The 20,234-nt window shown below is 40.2% G+C and overlaps 4 protein-coding genes across 4 annotated transcripts; 1 reads left to right on the top strand and 3 right to left on the bottom strand.

Moving 5' to 3' along the window:
* Positions 1 to 191: 191 nt before the first annotated feature.
* On the bottom strand, positions 192 to 5,241 carry hsd11b1la (hydroxysteroid (11-beta) dehydrogenase 1-like a). Its single transcript, XM_070832351.1, has 6 exons — positions 5,078 to 5,241; positions 2,745 to 2,875; positions 2,425 to 2,628; positions 2,241 to 2,334; positions 1,174 to 1,339; positions 192 to 1,004 (listed from the first exon to the last, which is right to left on the bottom strand). The coding sequence occupies exons 1-6, from the start codon at positions 5,160 to 5,162 to the stop codon at positions 821 to 823; spliced, it is 864 nt and encodes a 287-aa protein (XP_070688452.1). The 5' UTR covers positions 5,163 to 5,241; the 3' UTR covers positions 192 to 820.
* Positions 5,242 to 5,582: 341 nt separating this feature from the next.
* micos13 (mitochondrial contact site and cristae organizing system subunit 13) lies at positions 5,583 to 7,771 on the top strand. Its single transcript, XM_070831973.1, has 4 exons — positions 5,583 to 5,741; positions 6,171 to 6,327; positions 7,096 to 7,153; positions 7,238 to 7,771. Exons 1-4 carry the CDS (start codon positions 5,713 to 5,715, stop codon positions 7,333 to 7,335), a joined length of 342 nt encoding a protein of 113 aa, XP_070688074.1. The 5' UTR covers positions 5,583 to 5,712; the 3' UTR covers positions 7,336 to 7,771.
* An 81-nt stretch (positions 7,772 to 7,852) lies between these two features.
* On the bottom strand, positions 7,853 to 12,487 carry LOC139202474 (spindlin-1-like). Its single transcript, XM_070831972.1, has 5 exons — positions 12,403 to 12,487; positions 11,629 to 11,667; positions 10,991 to 11,238; positions 10,599 to 10,832; positions 7,853 to 9,794 (listed from the first exon to the last, which is right to left on the bottom strand). The coding sequence occupies exons 2-5, from the start codon at positions 11,646 to 11,648 to the stop codon at positions 9,589 to 9,591; spliced, it is 708 nt and encodes a 235-aa protein (XP_070688073.1). The 5' UTR covers positions 11,649 to 11,667; positions 12,403 to 12,487; the 3' UTR covers positions 7,853 to 9,588.
* Positions 12,488 to 13,180: 693 nt separating this feature from the next.
* LOC139202629 (uncharacterized) lies at positions 13,181 to 19,564 on the bottom strand. Its single transcript, XM_070832170.1, has 10 exons — positions 19,489 to 19,564; positions 19,238 to 19,391; positions 18,743 to 18,872; positions 18,380 to 18,634; positions 18,000 to 18,149; positions 15,007 to 15,073; positions 14,756 to 14,909; positions 14,241 to 14,370; positions 13,831 to 14,085; positions 13,181 to 13,590 (listed from the first exon to the last, which is right to left on the bottom strand). The coding sequence occupies exons 1-10, from the start codon at positions 19,529 to 19,531 to the stop codon at positions 13,438 to 13,440; spliced, it is 1,491 nt and encodes a 496-aa protein (XP_070688271.1). The 5' UTR covers positions 19,532 to 19,564; the 3' UTR covers positions 13,181 to 13,437.
* Positions 19,565 to 20,234: the final 670 nt, after the last annotated feature.

The raw sequence follows: 20,234 nt of genomic DNA, 5'->3' as shown, positions 1-20,234 counted from the left end.
GGGGGGTCCTGTTGGCCTAGAGTTTAAGACTTTATACTCAGAACATCTCAGGTTTGATTCAGGTAACCTTTGTCGCATTTCATTTGCACTCTTTCTCCATCCCCTTCTTTCATATCACCTCTCAAGGGCAAAAATACCCCCCAAGGTCAGGCTTTACAAGCAAGAACAGATACAGTGTGATTGGGGAAAAAGTATGTTTATTTGTTTTCTCCTTTTACCAAGCCTGTCACTCACACCACAGAACTGCAGTGATGTCAATCATCTGATGTACTGAATCTCAGTTGAAGATGAAGTGCCCTCTGCTCCTCAGCAACTTCCTCTTCCTGACTCGTTTCTCAAGAGCACGTTCTCCTAATGTGTGCATCCCCATTAGTTGTCTTTTAAGTAGAAAACCAGGTGGATTAGTTTTTTTGTTTTTTTTTTAATTGCAACCCCTTTTAATCTCTTTGAAGTAGGCAAAAATGAAACTAATCTAAACTGTGCGCTTTTCTCCCCCGTGGACCTCTTATAAGTGGACTGCTCCCAAAAGATGGGGAAAACAGGACAAGGTTCAGGTTGTTTTATAGTTATAAAGTAACCTGATCCACTTGGCTGCAAGGAAAACAATTTCCCAACTGGAAAGTAAGAGATGTGAGTGCTCGAATATTCAGGCTAAAACTGGGTAGTGGAATGGCTCAGTTACAGACAGGACTATCCACAGCACCACCAAGCCCAGTGTGTATCAATACACGATAAATACGATGTGAAAGCTCTTAACCAAAGAAGAACCCATGTACTGAAACTACTGACTGCATAATGGTACTACAGATGGATGTTTTTTTCATGGGATGTAGTTGTAGGAGTTCTGGATGATATAGCTTGTGATGGAAAAGGACCAGTCTTTACTAAGATTCACAATGTAGGTGAACCAAGGGTAAAAGAGCTCCGGCTGTCTTGTGGCTCCTGTAATGATGATATTCAAGGCTGCATCTGTGGCAGGGTAGGCCGGTACTTTAGTGACACCCCTAGGATGGAGAAAAATACTGCTCTTAACTACATTAGATGGCAAGAGGGAAAAAAATATGCCAAAGAAGTTGCAGCATATCGAGATAAAAAAGCATTAGTGATCATTTTGCCGTAGCTGGAAGACGAATATCTCACAAATATCTCTCACTCACTGTATATTTGACTAACCTGACTTTATCCATGGCTGCTTCAGTGTCAATGAGCCCCAGTGTGCATATAGAAATGGACACGTTGCTCTTCCTCATCGCCAGCTCATGCTGAAGAGTCCCGAAGAAACCATTCAAGGCAAATTTTGTTGAGGTGTACGGTGCCACGAAGGGACTGGTCATTTTACCTGTGAAGCATCGATAAGAGTCAGGTTTTCCAACACAAATCTGACTCTGTTGTGGCCTCATGTATGAAACCTTTGTACTCAAAAACTTGATCCTGTCAAAAATACAAATGAATAACTTTTGTGGGATTCACCAGTATTTTAACATTTCCAATATGTGTACAAGTGAGGACAACGTTTCCTTGTGGTTTCACATGTGGTCGGGACTACTTATAAACTCATCTGAGGTGGACAAGACCTTCCTATGGTTTATTTGATCATGAAATGGCAAATAAAACATATCTGATGTCAGGAAAATAAAGAATATTCAATATCTCCAATAGGCCTTACTGCCTTTTTCATCATATTACAAAACAGTCTCACTATGAGGTCCATTTAGTGGAGGAGTTTGAGTTTTTGATCATATCACTTGATCTTCTTCAGCAGAAGGAGTATCATACTAGACCTTAGAGTGTTTAGTCGATTTTTTTCTTCTGGAAATACAATTCCATGACTGCTGATGAAGATCATGCAATATGACTGAAAGCCCCAAAACAGCAAGTAAATGGATTGTTGTGGCAAAATTCTTTTGCCAACTGTGTCCAAGGTCAAAACATGGAAACATCACATTTCAAAATTTTTATTTTTTCCTTTGAAAGTAATTGTTGTGAAAAAGTGTGATACAAAGGACATTTAGTATATGATTATTATCTAAAAATAAAAACTGAGAATAATGAGTCATTTGTAGTTGGTGGGTGAAAATGTTTGGTCTTAATAGATAGATAGATAGATAGATAGATAGATAGATAGATAGATAGATAGATAGATAGATAGATAGATAGATAGATAGATAGATAGATAGATAGATAGATAGATTTGTTTCATACTTTGCTGTTCTCAACATGTGTGAAAATAGCAAACCTACCTAAAAGTGATGAAACAATCATCAGTGATCCTTTGCTTTGTTCAAGGGCGGCCAAAGCTTTCCAGGCCATCTGAATATAGCTGAAGAAATTGACCTGTGAAGAGCCCATAAACAAACACTTATATAAAGATCAGTGCATTCCCCTCCTTGCACAAGTTGATAGACCCTTAAAAAGCTGCACTACCTTCATCAGCCACCTGATGTGCTCCACATCTCCCTCCCACATGCTGAAGGGGCTCGGCCCAATGTGGTTGAGAACCAGGTAATCCAACCCTCCAAGCTTTTCCAGAGCAATATCTACCACTTTGTCAGGGTCTGACTCATTGGCCATGTCAGCCGCTACGTAGAAAGCTTTTTGGGCTCCCAAACTCAGGCACTTCTCTGCCACCTGTAAACCCAGATGAGCAAGTATGGATTAACTGTCCAGCACAATTGCAGAAAATGAAACAGAAAACACTTGTGGCTCAATGCAGGCACCTCAAACAACCGAAGAAGTTCACTGACCTGCTGTAACACTTTCTCCCTCCTTGCTGTAATTACTACCTGGGCTCCAAAGCGGGCATAGTGGTATGCCATTTGCTCACCAATACCTGTGCTGGCCCCGGTCACCAGTACCCTGGCACCTCTGAGAGATTCTGTGAGATACAGGAGACACAAAAACAGTGGTATACTCGTATGGGGTGTAACCACAGCCTGTGTTGATGACAATTAAGAAACAGTTAAAAGTGAGTGCCAATGAAATGTTGGTAATGATGCTGCCTGCTCTGGTATCTCTGCTAACAGGTATATGACTTGGAAAGCTTAGGTTGAATCCATACAACCATGATCCCCCCTTTTATGTAAAGTCATTCAGCTCAAAAGGCCTTTGCCATAGAAACAAACAAAACAAACTAAATCCAGTCCTCAATATGTTATTTTATCATGTTGAAACTTCTCAACTTTGACTAATTTCTCATTAGACTCCTCTGTGCTTTCTTTGTATGGAGTGATAAAATGGTCAGATATTATGTTTGACACGATCGCTTTCTGAAGTCATTCAGTGCACTGATCACTCCTTTCAGTGCCTTCACTCTTTTGCTTGCCATCATTGAGATTTTGGTGAGAGACGTGTTTGATAGTGTTCTCTTCCCCAACTCAGGGCCACACCTAGGACATTCAGTGAACTAAGTACACTGCCTGATATGTGGCTTCGTTAAATATGGACGCTTCATTAAATATGGAGGCACATAAAGACTTCACATAAAGACCGGCTAATGCGTGCTTGTGCGTCTATAGATGTGGAGTGCATCTGAAACAAATCATCAAAATTCATTCTCCATTTGTACAGTGCAGTCATATAAAATGTCGATACACTATCTACATTGAACAACTGTTGAAAGTCGCATGATTAAGTATGTTAACAGTGCCGCATTGACTCAAACTATATCATATGATTACTTGTGGAAACCCAGCTCTACTCTGCATCCTCACAGCATGGATAAATATCTTCCTAAATGGTTTCTCGGTCACAAGCCAAAAGCATGGCAGATTATCACAGATTACTCGCTCAGTTTGTTCGTGCTTTTCTAAATGTCCCCAAGGGTACATTAAACTTTCATCATCATTATTATGCACAGATACTTTGTGCATTGCGGAGCAGCACACATATACGGCATCCCGTCACCCAAACGGCTACATAATGACTTTACATGGTCCATATTCAAGCGTGAACCATGTAGTTTGGGCTGCACAGCTCCGATTATATGGGTCACACTGCAATGAAGACCATCAATTGATGTAAAGACAACTGATTAAAGATTAGATCATAACCGTTTGAATAATATCTTTTAATGTGTTGTGCAAATTTAGCATTTTTAAGCATTTGGCTTGAAAATGAAAACCTGTGGGTGTATAACAGATTACTCTGTTGTTCCTGTGCTTTTTAGTAACATCAATCAATAAAATTTTTATCTTGTAATGTTGTAAATTGGCCAGAGCCTACACTCAATTGTCTTAATGGCTGCTTATCAGTAAAGAGATAACAGTTTTCTGAACACTTTTGCTACTGATGATGTTTTTTCTCAAATGAGCCATCAAAGGCCAATAAAGGTCTTATATTGCATCAATCAGCTGTAGATTAGCTTAATGACCAAATTATACTGAAAACATGGTGGAGAATCACACAAAAAAAACATGAAATATGCATTCTGCTGTGGATGGTTTCACACTTTTTTACAAATCTGGAAAGTATAAGTAAAAGCACAAGTACGTATAAATATATATTCTCACAACTGTTCGTTTGAAAATATAAAAATCGAGCGCATTACAGACACACTAATGCTGTTTTACATGGTTTTTTATTGCATCTAAATGGTTCTTAAGAAGGGGAGAAGAAAACTCAGCCTTAGCAGTCAAAAACATTAATTCAAGTATTTTTTTTTTAGGTAGAAATTTTACTTCATCTGGTCAGCTGGCAAGTTATTGTACTTTATCACCATCAACAGTGTGTCATAACCCAATTTGGTGCATGGCCATCTGACTTTATTATTTGACATTAGTCATTTTCATTGCAGTCATCTGTTTTAAGTTTCTTTTTCCTTAGATAAGGGTTCTTTGACTCATTTTAGCACTGACAGTCTTCACACAATTCTGTTAATGACTAACACTCAACAAGTGTGGAGCAACCACCTGTAGATCCAACACTGCCATGGCTTCGTCTACGACCTATCTCTGCATGTCTGCAGCTACTGAAGTGACCACACACAGGAATAAAGAAGTTAACAGCCACGTCGATAATTAATTGCACTTTACAAAGGCACAAACCATAATCACGAGTTTTAGAGCTGCGTCTCTCTTACCTGCATCAAAACGAGGTGCAGTCCACTTGACAGCAAGGAAAGCAACACATATACTAGCAAACACGATTTTTGCGAGAGTTCCCATTTTGGAAACTTGTTTGTTTACAGCGTTCAGAAGTGAGGACAGACTTTCTCAACCCCAGCTCCAAAACTGTCTGCCTGTCACAGGCTGCACAAGGAATCCCAATAAAATGTGTGTAACCCCTCCTCTCTCGGTTTCTTGCCTTGAATGACCACCCCGGTGTTGGTCCGATAAGAGGTTGATAGAACCTGAATCAGACCTGACCTGCTACCTAGACAGTAGTATCGATTTATATTTGTCTGGTGTTTAAACAACACCTCACTGAAAATAACTGATTCACTTAAGCGAGGCGACAAATAAATGTTTAAATGTTTTAGTTTTTTGGTTTTTTTTTTTTTTAAAGACAAGCACGAATCTGCGGCTCTTAAATAAAGTTAGCGTTAGCCTTTGAAAGCGCAACTTTATTGACACAACCTCTGTACACAGAGCCCCAGTAGGGTTGTCCTTCAGCAGGTTAGCGCTACCCAGATAGCCAGGGTTAGCCTTCACCCCTGCTCGTTTTTGACATACTTGGCGTAACAGTACGTAAAAGGAAACTACACCGCTGTGGACCATGGCGGCAAGGATCTTGCCCTTAATAAAGTTAGTATTTTTAATTACCCCTGTATTTTTCCATTAGGTAATGCTGCTCTACGTGCTAGCTGCTCGAACAGTAGCTAACTAGCTAACTGAGGCTAAGTTACCTGCCAGTCTGCCTGCCAGGGGTTTTCAGTTGCCATCTAAAACCACTTGGCTTACTAGTTAGTTAGTTGGTTCAATGACTCAGGAGTAAAATTATAGTGCTCTGTCTAGATCGACAGAGCATATCCATTGGACTTGCACGTATTTTCTACGTTAGCTAATGTTTTGTAAATGGCTAACCAACATTGCTATTTAAACGTGTACTGTGACAACAGTAGGGTTGAATTAACATGTCGTGGTGTTTTCAGTCAGTCTGACATGTTAATGAGTGGGCTCGGGGGTGGGAAATGCTGGTTTATAGTCTGACCTCCTCTGTTCGTCTATTGTCAGACTGGCCACCAAGGTGACTATTGCTGGAGGAGCTCTCTACGTCGCCTTTGACTCTGGTCTGCTGGGAAGCAGTGAGCAGGGCTCAGAGGCTCTGGGGAAGGCCAAGGCTGCAATACCCCCCGCCATAGAGGAATGGATGAAGTACTTTGGCCTGGAGGTACAGATCACATGCACATGCTTATCACAGTTCTGATCCGGAATAGCAGGCATGATAGTGCAACACAAGATAGGAAGATTGGTACTAATCTTTCATCAAATCAAACTTTATTGCCATTTTGCTGTACATACAACAGTAGTGCAGGCAAAATGAGACTCTTGTCTCACTTCTCTCAGATCCAGGAACGTAAAAATAAAATAAAACACACACATCTATGCAAGGACACACGCACGCAGGCACACATCCCTGAGACATATTGCAGCAATATTGTCAGTGAATTGTTTAAAATGTCCATAAGCAGCAGATGTGAACTAAAGTGCAATAGTGAGCCTATTCCAGGTCAGCAGTTCAGCACTCTAACAGCTTGTGGGAGAAAGCTGCTGATCAGTGTGGTGGTTCTGCCTTTTATGCTACGGAACCGTTTGCCCGGTGGCAGCAGTGGAAAGAGTTTTTGGAGAGGGTGTGAGGGGTCCCTGACAATGTTCAGTGCCCTGCTCCTGCAGCGGCTCTGGAAGAGTTCTTGGACCGAGGGGAGGGAAACTCCAATGACCCTCAAGGGATGACCCTTGGCTCTTTCCGGAGCAAGCTGCCTCTCTGTCTCTGTATTATGAAATTTATATCCCTATTCTGGAGTAACATGACTATTCCCACTTTTTTTCACAATTTACTCATTTTATCTTTGTACTGGTTTAGAAGTGTTACAAGATTTACATAACTGCACAGCAATAACTATACTGTTTCAGACTAATAGATCACCCCTCTCTTTAGGCTCAGCTTCCATCCATGCCAAAGATTGAATTCTCCCCTAGACAGTCGTGGAACTCTGGTAAGAACTGATTGGAAAGCTTGTTTATTTTTCTTTTAAGGGGAAGGCACAAATTTTGCCACTGATTGTTTTATTTTATTGCAGGAGTGCGGTCAACAATTTCATCTCTTTCGGAGGCTCCAACAAAAGCAAATGAATACACAAGTCAGGGTTTGCAGTACGTGAAAGACCTCACCAAGTGAACAGAAACTCTCCGGACAACCCAACAGTTATCAGTCTTTTTGAGTTTTGCACTTGAGAAATGGCATTACTTCTTCAAAAGTTGTAGCCCCCCACAAGACAGAAGGAACACCCAACATAAAGGAAAACGCACGAAGAGAAGTTTTGAAATTCGGCTGCAAGGAGAGTCTCCTGAATGGGTACTGTGTCCTTAAGTTATAAGTGGCATTGGTCGGGGGTGTACTGTACATAATGCTAGGAAGCAAATGCTTTTTTAAAAAGGTCGCTTCAGTCACTTTGTGTATAACCTCAAGTTTAATTTAGCCCAACACTGTCTAGTATGCAACTCTAACTCCCTTTGTTGTCAAACCACCCAAATAATGTTATGGAGAGAATGTCTGTTGTGTATATATGCAGGGTCACCTTTGTGACTAAATAATACATAAATCCTAAAACACGTCCAGCCTCAGTTTGATTTATTTAAGCAAACTATATGCTGCACGTTGATCGTGGCAGTGTGCTCAAAGAACACGACCAAACAAATGTGCAAAAATGTTTTATTACTCATGACAGAATAATAATGACACCAATGGCCTGTTGATGCTACAACTTTAGAACAGGAGAAGGTAGCTGAAAGCATGAAGACGAGCGCACAGTCATTTGTAATGCCACATTACACAACACCGAAACACTCCACAGCACCGTGTTAACCTTTTTTTTTGTTTGTTTTTTTTTTTTAAATGTGGGTTAAACAAACAGTACTGATTCTGCCACACGTTGAAAATCCCCAGTCACTCTGTTCAGATGAGGCATGCAGAGTTTGTACAGCTAAAAATAACAGTATACATACTTACTGAGTGACTACTTTACTGAGGGTTACCAATTCAGCAACTAGGACAGTGACAAAGTTGGGATGAAATCCAAACTGCAAGCATACATGTCATGTTTGCAAGACAAAGTTATAAAGACTGGAACCAGAGTTATTGTCGGTTGTTTATACCTGTTATATTAAATATTCAGTATATAATTTATGTATATTAATGACCTTTCACTAAAAGCTGGTGGTGTTTTCATATTACTATAAATGAGAATAATCACAACAGGCAACATTACAAGGCATTTTACACAAGTTGTACATATTAAATACTGTCATCTGAATGTATTTCAACACTTTTTTTTTTTCCCATGCGTGTGATGTAAAGCATTTTTTTCGGCCACATTTGCTCTTGAGGAAAAGGCTTTTTGGGGAAACTAAGAAGTGATCCATATCCTAAACATGTAAACTTTATACAATAAAGTGCTCCCCACAATATCAACAGTGAGATTATACAACTAATGATGATGCATGTTATATTTAAACGTTTTTATACTGCATTAACAGCAAAACACAGCACTAATATGAATTTACAGTTGCAAAACCTTCCTCAAGCTGTCAGTGTCGCCACTTCTGAACGAAAAAAAAAATAGCAACCTTCATAGGCGATGACTAATGTCGAGCGTAGCTAGTTGGAGATACGATATGTACAATATTGCAAGATGACAAGCCGGAAGGCACTTTATGATTTGTGTGGGATCAAATTCAAATAAGAATTTAGCAAACTGCATCCTCATCACCAGTACAAAGGATCTGATCTGACAATACTAAACATGGTGCAAAGGTACAGGAATATACTTCCACATAATCTAAAAGGCCTTTGAAAATATCAGTGCCCCATTCAGGTGATTTGCAATGCTGCTTCCACTCGTCCCTTCCAGTGGTAACACTTAATTTGATAACTGGGTTAGATAAACACAGTACACGTAATTATCTGCCCATTTAATTCAATCCATCAGTCAGTGGAAGACGTTTATCCCAAATAATGTGTTAATCATGCTATTTAGATGATCCACAGGAAAATAGCAGCTTTTTTAGTCACACTGGGATTTAATTAAGATAATTACTTTAAAGGACAGATCAGCGAGTATCTCAGGGACAACAATGCAAATGCAGTAACAACTGCACTTAACGGCTGTTGGGCAGTGCAATCTTGGACTGTCCAATGTAAAAAGTAGAGCAGCAACATTAAAACAAGTCGATTCCCTCTCCTTGAATTAGCCAAGCATAGCGGTGCTACAGTTCTGCTGTGCATATGGAAAACAGATTGCACTTTCTTCTGAATAATAAAGCATATTAACTATTCAACCCTGCCATGGCTTTGAATAACAAGATTATAACAATGTGTGAAACAGAAGCAGATGGACGGAGGCTGGAGAGTGAGATCAAGTGTCCACTATCTCTAGGTGGTTTTGACCAGGTCATAGACGTGGATATGAAAGTCATCATCATATTTGATGTAGTAGACAGAGGGCTTGGCTGGGACCTGGTAGATGACCAGGCCTGTTCTCTTCACACCCTTGTCAGTAACATACTCCACTTGTTTCCCCACCAGACTCTCCGTCTCCTCTCCCGGCTTCCTGTCTGCAGGCAACAGGTGCTTGTTTTCTGAGGAGTGAAACATTAAAACATTACAATTTCATTTGAGTTTGTTTTGAAACGTGCTTGTGCGTAACTCGGCAAACCCCACCTACTTAAAGTATCTCAGAGGGAGTGTAAAATAATGTCGTGAGACTTGGTCTCTGAACAAAAACTTGCATGAAAACTGCTAAAAACAAAGGTTCACCATCTCAGTTCAACAATCGTTCTATTGACTATACCAAAAAAGTAGGACATGTGTTTTTAAAAGCCTCAGTATCCTGTCTAATGCTTCTGTATTCTGACATTTTACTAAAACGCCTGACTGAAGAACTTAAATTGGAGTTGCTGTGAATGTGTATGTGTGCCCAAACTTTTGAGTATTATTATAAGCAGCAACTTGTGTACGTTTAAACATGGCTACAGCACTGATTAGATCATTATTATTATTATTTGATTACTGATTATTTAGCTTTGGCAGAAATATTCATACATGCTAACTTTGGTGACAAACATTCAGTCTTGAAAACGTTTTTCTAAGACTATCTGTGTCCATGGCTGCAAGAAGTTTTCCCTTTAGAAAGCATGATTTTGGTAATGGGAGTCAATCCCCCTGATGGAGACTTGTGATAAATACAGATTTAGACAACCACCGTGACTGCTGGTACACTCACATGGTATCCATGCCCAAATAAATTAAACAAGTTTGCGTAGTGGAAAAACAATTCGCGTCACAAAGCAGTTGCTGTAAAGCCTTAGGACAAGATTATCAATAGACTTAATGAAGCTTCGTGAAGAACCAATCTGTCTTGGTTATATCTAGATTACCAGTACCTGCTTCAGGCAGAATCCTGAGGTCTCCGTCAGCGTAGTCGTCCCACAGCTGGTACATATAAAGAACGGGGTCCTTTTCATAAGTGATATAATACCAGTTGGTCATGATTGGAGCTCTGGAGAGGACCATGCCTCTCCACTCATTCTTCTCTCCATCTTCTTTTTCAAAAAGATGCTCCACGGCCTTGCCTACCAGCTCCTCCGCCCCTGGAGGTATCTTGATCTTGTTGTTAACTGTGGAGACAAAGTTGCAAATTGCATGCAGTAGAAAAAAAGTGAGCAACACAGCAAACTATAACCCCAATATTGCGATCATCTTTATCCTATGACGAATATTTGCCGTGGTTCAAAAACCAGCGGGCGCAGATAAAAAGAGAGGCTAACTAACTCACCAACTTTTTCCGACAGCACTTGAAGGTTCGACACTCTCTCATCCTTGAACAGCTCGATGCCGTAGACGCAGTCAAAGCCGTCATACTTCACCATGAAGAGAGAGGGGTTCACACTGAGCCTGTCAAGCACCGTCCCCTTCCATTTGCTCTGGTTCCCCTTCTCACGCCAGTTATGCTGAATGCGGACTCCCAGAATGCTGTTGGGGTCCGGGGTCAACATGTCACTCAGCTCCCCGCTACTCCGCTTCCTGGTAAAACAGGATGGATATGCAGGTCTGCGTGTCTGTGGTTAAGCTTTACAACAAAGTGCACCCCTTAAACAAATACAGAAGGCTTTATAATATCAGGCCGCGTAACTCTCCAGTGATCACACATGAATGTTTGCATGTGAGCCGTTTCTGGAGAGTTGCTGCAGGTTAAAAGTCAAATAACCTTTCTTATTCAGGTGCAACATTACTACCATTGTAATTTAATTTACTATTTCATATGCAGCTAATCATTGCTCCAAGCTTAATCCAAGCATAAAATGATGTTCATGTAGTTGTTTGTGACATTATAATTTTACTGTTACACCATATTCTAAACCACCATTCATGGCATCATGTGATGACATATATAGTAGTATTGTTTCTACATACCTGCCCCTTTTCTTGGACATGCCTCCAGAAATTCAAAGGCTAATGATTAAGAGAAAGACAGGGCAATATTCAGTTATTATGTGAGTGAGTGTGACAGCCGCCAAACTTCACATGTACTGTAGACTCTGTAGCATGAGGAAGGCCTGTGCTCCAGCTGAGAGGACAGCCTGTCTGCGGAGACCTGTGACAGGCTGCGAGCTGCTCCGCTGAGACTGACAGCTCCAGCAGCCAATAGATCAGCATGATGGAACAACTTCCTGGGTTTTTTACTGTAACTACACAGACATGGAGGTCAGTGTTTGTAATGTTACTGAGGCGAGACTCACATTGCATTAGCAGACTGTCTCGCCTCTGTTAATGACAAAAGAGCCTATATAAAAAAAATGTATCTGACTCTACTTGAGGAGAAAACGTCAGCCATTTCACTCTATACGACGAATAACAGTATGTAACGTTAGCCGGTTACATTTTGGTGCAATTAACTTACATAAATTAGCAACATACATATGAAATATGACAAGGCGAGCCTGATAAACTACGCCGTAGGTCAAACCGTACACCACCTGTCCTGGACTATATCCAACACACCTCCACCTCCCACGGTAGGTCTGTCCTCGCTCTACCTCAATGCAGATGTTACTGTAAGATAAGTGGAGGCGGCTAGCTAACTAGTTAACCGCTCCTCGGTGCTCCTGCTGGCAGCTAAGTTAACAAACACCAGCAACAACTGAGCGCTGACAGCCGTGTTTCGCCCTCGGGACATATTTTCATTACCTTTACGCAGATTTCATATCAGTATTGTTCAGTTCGTCTGGCAGAGAAATGTTGCCACACGCCAACCCGCCTGTGTAAATCTCGCGAAACCTGTGGAAAATGGGAGATGCGGGGGAGAGACTCTACTTCCCAGCGAGCCTTCGGTCACCATGGCGGCGGGGAAGAACGTGAAGACGCGCGCAATGAATCGTGGGAATTGTTGTTTCGATGGCAATGATATGGACTTTTAACGACCGGAGAGTTAAACAGGTGTTGTTGACAGTGCTGCATGCTGCGTCCAATTGTTTTCTGCAGTAGCGTAATTACGGTATTAGTGCGCATGATAGCATGAGGAGAGACAGACCACAGTGGGGTGTGTGAGGTCGAGATTTTCTGTGACGCAAGAGTTGCCTAAAATTTGCCTTAAGGGGACATACAGCATGAGAGAAGTGTTAAAGTTACAGCACAGAGTTATAATAGTTTTATTAGACCTAATCTCTGATATAACACGAAGCCCATGACTATTCACCCTTGTGAAATATTTTACTCTATTTTGATAATTTCAACCTAAATGATTGTGTACAACCTGCCTACCTGTTAAGTTACAAAAACATTTTATTAAGTAGAACAATACAGCTACAGCCTGCAAGTTACTGACTATAAATGCACACAATATCACTCAGCCAACTAAACAGCGTGCATCCACTCAGGCTCGGCTTGTAGTTCAGCTGAATGCCTCGCCTGCTCTGCTGTCCAGTCACCTTTATTGTTTACTTATAGAAAAAAATTTGAGAAAGAATGAAGGTGGTATCATGTTTGATTTTTAATAAATCAACAAGCACAAAAGGAAAGAAAAAAGGAATTTATAATTCTGAATGCATAGTTTACTGTGTGATAAATAAAATACACAAAAAAGTCATCTAAACAGGTACAGTACTGCATTGTTAAACAGACATTACACTGCACAACACTATGTCTGTATATTATTAAGAGCCTCGTCTTGGAGAGCACATCCCAATTGAGGATGCTGATAAATTACCATTCAATCTAATTCGCTTAATTGTTGTTTAACACTCTTGTAATCCAGCCCCTGAAGGATGATATGCGCGTGTAGACATCAGGTGTCCTCGAGTCTCCACATCGTTGGCCAGAGAAGGAGACGACGCCTGCTGCAGCTGCATCACACACCAGTGGTCCACCTGAATCCCCCTGAAACAGAAAAGATACAAGGCACTTATCTGAAGGCACACTTTGTTTGAAATATCTTCAGTGTTTTTTTCTCTTATCAATATTAGCTGCTGACTGCAAATCAAATGCAAAATAAGATGGCAAACTGCAAAATATAATCTTTCTATCGTTTAGTGTCTCTTGACCGTTACACACTAAAGACAACTCCTTCAAAGGTCAGTTTGGGTGGCTGACCAATGTCTAAACATTGAATTTTCTTACCGAGCAGAAACCTTGAAAGATACGGGCCCCAGTGGCACAAACCATTGACCTGGTGATGGGGACACCTCTCCATCTCCTACGACATATCTGCCTTGGCAGGGTGGTCACATTGACTTCCTGAAGATTGCTTGGAAGGGTGTTGTTATCTCCGATATCCCCCCAGCCGGCTGTGATGCACTGACTGGATGGGGACAGCCTGCCCCTCTTCAGAGGGATCAGCTGCACAGCCTCAGTCAGTTCAGCTCTGCGGTTGAGCTGAGACACAGAGATTAATGGTAGAAAAATACAGAAAGTTTTCATTTGTAGATGACATCTTGTTTTTTGCTTTTGTGCAAATAAGAAACAACAATGAGGTGGATTTTGTTTCCTTGAATTACAGCCCAGTAAACAACAGGTTAAACGGTCCTCACCTTTAGAAGCATGATGTCATTTGCATGTCCATCATAGTCGGGATGTGGAATGGATCTCACAGCACTGAACTCCTGCTTTGTAGACTCATTAGTGGTCAGTGAGTGAGCTCCAAGCACAACTCTGTATGATCTAGAAATCACAATTATCTAGATTGCTCAGTGTGTGTGTTTAGAGAAAACACACTGCCAATTTACAAAGAATAACATCAGTTTTTAGATACATTTCATATCTTCAAATCAGTGCTTTCCATTCTTTGCAGTACAGTACAACTATCACCTTGCAGAGACTTGAAACATATACATTACTTCACCACAGTGAACATTTAAAATGCCAAAATTTACCAAAGTTACCTTTTGACTTAGCTTTAGTTTGACAACAAAATAAAACAAATATAATATTTGCTGTGATGGATTAGTTATGTCTGGAAATTTTAAATGTCTCTATAATTGTTGAAGGTGTTATCCTATAACTGCCAATAGAAAAGAACAATATTGATCTATTTTTTAATTCTTACATAGGTATCTGACAATGTGCTGCTGTGAGCACGAAGTCCTCTCTCACCAGGAGTCCCCCGCAGTTGTGGCCCCCACGGACTTGCAACGAGGCCATGTAGGGGCGGGAGTGGGGGACAGCCTCTCTGCCTCCAACAATATGAGAACCATCAGCTCCTGAAACACAAAAGCGTCATTCATCACTTGCTTATGCTTATTTGAGTTTAGTAGTAAATGTAGATTTTTATGTCATTACTATATACAGATAGCTCACCATCCACGACAAAGAGCAGCAGCAGTACGAAGATGATCTCCATGGTCTCTGAGCAAAACAGCACCTTCTACTCTTGGTGTTATCATTTTTGGAGAAGAGAGCATCTTGCTTATTTTGTGGTGTTTGTTGCTTCAGTATGTTTGCTAACATGTTTCTTTTTTTAAGCTGTAGAAGGAATTACAAAAGATGTGGCTTTAGATTTTGAAAACAGTGTTTCATAATTGAAGCAAGAAGCTTCAAGATTCCAGATTGTTACGTATTTTTGAAATTGAAAAGTAAGGTAAATTTTTAAAGAATTTAAGACATAATTTTCTGAATTGGTAGCATGTTTGTATATTTGCGGTGCATTTTCTAAATGCCGCGCATGTGTTGTTCAGAATTCATGGAAGCCACCATTGATGCTGATCACCATTAGCCTGTTAGCTTAGCATCGAAATAGCCTCCAGAAATAATGATCTAAAAGCCGGCCTGCTGGATAAAGAACTACAATGGTTAGCTGATAGTACTGGATGAATAGTTAAAATATTGTTAAAGAGTTTCCACTGCTGAGATGAGAAGTTGAACTCACAGACATAAAACCAAAGGTTGAGCCTAATTTTGCCAAGTTTATTCTTCGGTTGAGGAATACATGAGACATGCCATTATTATTCACATCACAGAGAGACCTTAATGCGAACAAACCCTTCTTGCGTCCCTCTAGGCTCCTTAAGATCAACACCAGATGTATCCAACCGAAACCATGGTTGACACATAAACAACACATACATTACTTATCAGAGCTACTAACTGTATATGTCTGCTTGAAATAAATATGCCCCTCCCTGCGCATATGTCTGCAAATTACTAACAAAACGAACAAATACTTTTGTTAAAATTACATTTGAAATATTTCACTAAAACTAATGAATGACCACTTTAAATAGTCACTTAAAAGTAATGGATAAACCATAGGCCGTATCTCAGAAGTGGACATAGCTTGTGGATCTGAAAACTGAAGCCAATGCTGAAGTGTCTTAAACCTGCATTTACGAGGGGACAACATTGTGACTAACCAATCAAAGGCGGCCTTCATGGAACGAACGTCACTTGTGATTCCAAAAAATCAAGATGGTGATAGACATGAAACCAAACTCGGGGCTTCAAAATGGCAGTTCACAAACCAATGGGTGACATCATGGTGGCTGCGTCCACTTCTTACATACAGTCTATGGGATAAATACCTCGAATAGTTAGCTAATTGCAGTTGGCTCAACTCACCCTGCTCTCCCCTACATGTGTCACCAAAAAATAATGTCTATGAAACAAAAGTTTTACACCTATTTGGCAAAGGTAAACATTTTTGAAAAATGGAAGTCCACGTTGTCTGAAAGATGAATATATCAAAGTGGCAAAGACAAATAAAAAGTGCAATATGTGTTTATATGTGTGTGTGTGTGTGTGTGTGTATGTGTGTGTGTGTGTGTGTGTGTGTTCTTATAATTGCTACATAGTGAGGACCAGAATATGTATTTTACCAGGAGACTGAGGACATTTTTGGGATGTGAGGACACTTACGCCGATTCTCACAACTTCAAAGGGCCGTTTGAGGGTTAAGACTTTGGTTTTGAGGTTAAAGTCAGAATAAGGGTTAGGGTTAAGTATTTAGTTGTGATGGATAAGGTTAGGGTAAGAGGCTAAGGAATGCATTACATCAATGAGAGAAGTACAAGTGTGTGTGTGGTTGTTTCTTATGAAGTTGTGTTTATTGCCACCATGTTAGTGCTCATCATTAAACCCTGCTAAAGGTTATGAGAGTTAATTCCTCTTTTCATCAAGTTACATTACTTACGTGGTTTTGTGTAATTCATTGTGCTGCAGACCAATTGTGCTGTAACATGGAACCAGTGTTGAAATGTAACAGTTTACAGTTACATGCTGCTCACGGGACAGCAACACTACAAACATGAGATAATGTACAACTCTAGTGTATTACATTTTTTTCTTGTATGAATCTATAAATCTAGCTGCAAAATCATGTTAACTATTATGTGCACACTGTTTAATGTATGTATTTTGTCATCATAAATGAATAAATGTTCATTTCTAAATTCACTGGTACTACAATATAAAACTTTTTCTTTTACCTGAGAGACCACAATGCAACATGTTCTTCATCACATAATGGGTGATGCCCACACAATGGACACCTCTGGATTTCATCACGTTCAAGTGCTGTTCCTTTGTACCTTGAAGCTCATAGCCGCCTAACATCAAGGAGTTCTTCACTTTGGTTCACTGAGGTTACATAGCTTTGTGCTAAGGAGACAATGAGCTTCACTTTAAATTAGATAATGATGAGATTCTGATTATAATTAGATTATATAATATATAATTACATATAATTTGATCCTTTTAGGTTAACTCACAAGTTCAATTTTTTATTCATGTTTTCATCCCACTGCTTCTGCAATAATCTGCATTGTGACAAAATCTGAGAGCCTGAGTGTCCTCGTTGACCTGCTTCTCTGACCAAAGTCACTTTAATGAATCTCTGCCAACACAAGCCAGTTACTGCACACTGCATTAGACATTTTGAAAAAATGTCCTTTGCAGGTATTCTTAACACCATTTGTGTCTTTGATAAAGGAAAGAGGAAACAATATTGGAATTATTAGCTTTATTTTTCTTTCTGTGAAAGAACAAACAGTGACAGAGCGACGCAGACACAACTGCCCCTCTCAAATACAATGAAAATATGTTGAAGCAAAGCTTTTTGTAAGATTATTACACTTAACAGTTCTTTTCTTTGAGAATCTTGTTGATTGGGAAGAAACTTTGAGATGTCTGTATAGACTGTCTGTTGAAAGATACAACTTGACGGCACTGCATTGATGAATAGATATTAAACAACATGACACCACATTTTGGTAAATTATGGTATAAGAGCCTTGTCTTGGAAAGTATATCCTATTTGAGGATATTGGCACATTGCCATTCACCATATAATTTGCCTAATTGTTGTTTAACACGCTTTTAATCCAACCCGTGAAGGATGATATGCGTGTGTAGACATCGGGGATCCTCGGGTCTCCACATAGACGGCCACCAAAGGAGACAGCACCTGCTGCAGCTCCATCACACACCAACGGTCCACCTGAATCCCCCTTAAACAGACAAGAAACAAGACACTTAACAGAAGGTGTTTCAAATATCATGTGTCATTTTTTTTTCTTTCTCAAGATCAGTTGCTTACTGCAAACCTAAAATAAAATGGCAAACGGCATCATTTTGCACAAGGAAAAAAAGATCTTTCTATTGTTTAGTGTCTCTCGAACTTTACTTCAAAGGTCAGTTTGGGTGCCTGATTAACGTCTCAACAGTGAATTTTTCTTACCCGGCAGGCACCTTGAAAGATGCGGACCCCATTTCCACAAACCATTGACACGGCGATGGGAACAGGTGCCCATTGCATCTGACATGTCCTCTGTGGCACGATGTCTACGTTGATTTCCTGAAGACTGTTTGGTAGGGTGTTGGCATTATCTATGAAACCCCAGCCGGCTGCGATGCACCGACTGGATGGGGACAACCTGCCGGTGTTCAGAGGAATCAGCTGCACAGCCTCAGTCAGTTCAGCTCTGCGGTCCAGCTAGGATACGGAGATTAATGGTAGAAAAATGCATTATAAAAAGTACTTGTTTCTAGATTTTTGTAATCTTAACGTCGTCTTTTATGCTTTTGTTTAAACGGTCCTCACCTTTAGAAGCATGATATCATTTGCATGTCCATCATAGTTGGGATGTGGAATGGATCTCACAGCACTGAACTCCTGCTTTGTAGGCTCATTAGCAGTCAGTGAGTGAGCTCCAAGCACAACTCTGTATGATCTAGAAATCACAGTTGATTGATGACATTAGAAGTGATGTTGATGTCTCTCTTTCCAAATGGGTCAGTGTGTGTTTAGAGAAAATACAAGGACAATTTTCAAAGCATAACATAAGTTTGTAGATACATTTCATATCTTCAAATCAGTGCTTTCCATTCATTGCAGTATAGTGCACATTTAACTGCTAAAAACTACCAAAGTTACCTTTTGGCTTAGCTTTAGTTTGACAACAAAATAAAACATATAATATTTGCTGTGATGGATTAGTTATGTCTGGAAATTTTAAATGTCTCTATAATTGTTGAAGGTGTTATCCTATAACTGCCAATAGAAAAGAACAATATTGATCTATTTTTTAAGTCTTACATAGGTATCTGACAATGTGCTGCTGTGAGCACGAAGTCCTCTCTCACCAGGAGTCCCCCGCAGTTGTGGCCCCCACGGACTTGCAACGAGGCCATGTAGGGGCGCGAGTGGGGGACAGCCTCTCTGCCTCCAACAATGCGAGAACCATCAGCTCCTGAAACACAAAAGCGTCATTCATCACTTGCTTATGCTTATTTGAGTTTAGTAGTAAATGTAGATTTTTATGTCATTACTATATACAGATAGCTCACCATCCACGACAAAGAGCAGCAGCAGTACGAAGATGATCTCCATGGTCTCTGAGCAAAACAGCACCTTCTACTCTTGGTGTTATCAGTTTTGGAGAAGAGAGCATCTTGCTTATTTTGTGGTGTTTGTTGCTTCAGTATGTTTGCTAACATGTTTTTTTTTATTTTTTTAAGCTATAGAAGGAATTACAAAAGATGTGGCTTTAGATTTTGAAAACAGTGTTTCATAATTGAAGCAAGAAGCTGGTGGAGTTTTAATGGCCTTAGAGATACTGAGGCACACGCTGCTTTTAAGGTTCAAATTCCCACATGGACGGTGGCGCACAGAGCTTAGCACACTGCAACTTAAGAAAATAGATGAAAACATCTTTATCTGACAATCTGACAACAGATGCGCAGCATTTGGAAAATGTGCTGCAAATACAGAAACATGCTGTAAATTCAGACAATAACAACAAAAGTGTTTCCAGAGCTGAACAGGGCTCAGACATGCTTGTTCTTACTTGGGTTTTTTTTTTTTTTTTTAAGATGTAGATGGGATTACAAAAGATGTGGCTTTAGATTTTCAAATCTAGGGGTTTCACAGTTGAAGCACTGGTGGACTTCAAACAGCTTTAGAGATACTGATGCTCACGCTGCTCTGAAAGTTAAACTTGTCAAACAGGATATGCCACTGAAAAACGATGTCAACAGAACTGAACTGAAAGTTATACACCTGTTTAGCAAATGTAATGTCCAATGTTTTGGAT

The sequence above is a fragment of the Pempheris klunzingeri genome, chromosome 6 (genome assembly GCF_042242105.1).
Source record: "Pempheris klunzingeri isolate RE-2024b chromosome 6, fPemKlu1.hap1, whole genome shotgun sequence".
Lineage (NCBI taxonomy): Eukaryota > Metazoa > Chordata > Actinopteri > Acropomatiformes > Pempheridae > Pempheris > Pempheris klunzingeri.
This window is presented reverse-complemented; position numbering and strand designations above follow the sequence as displayed.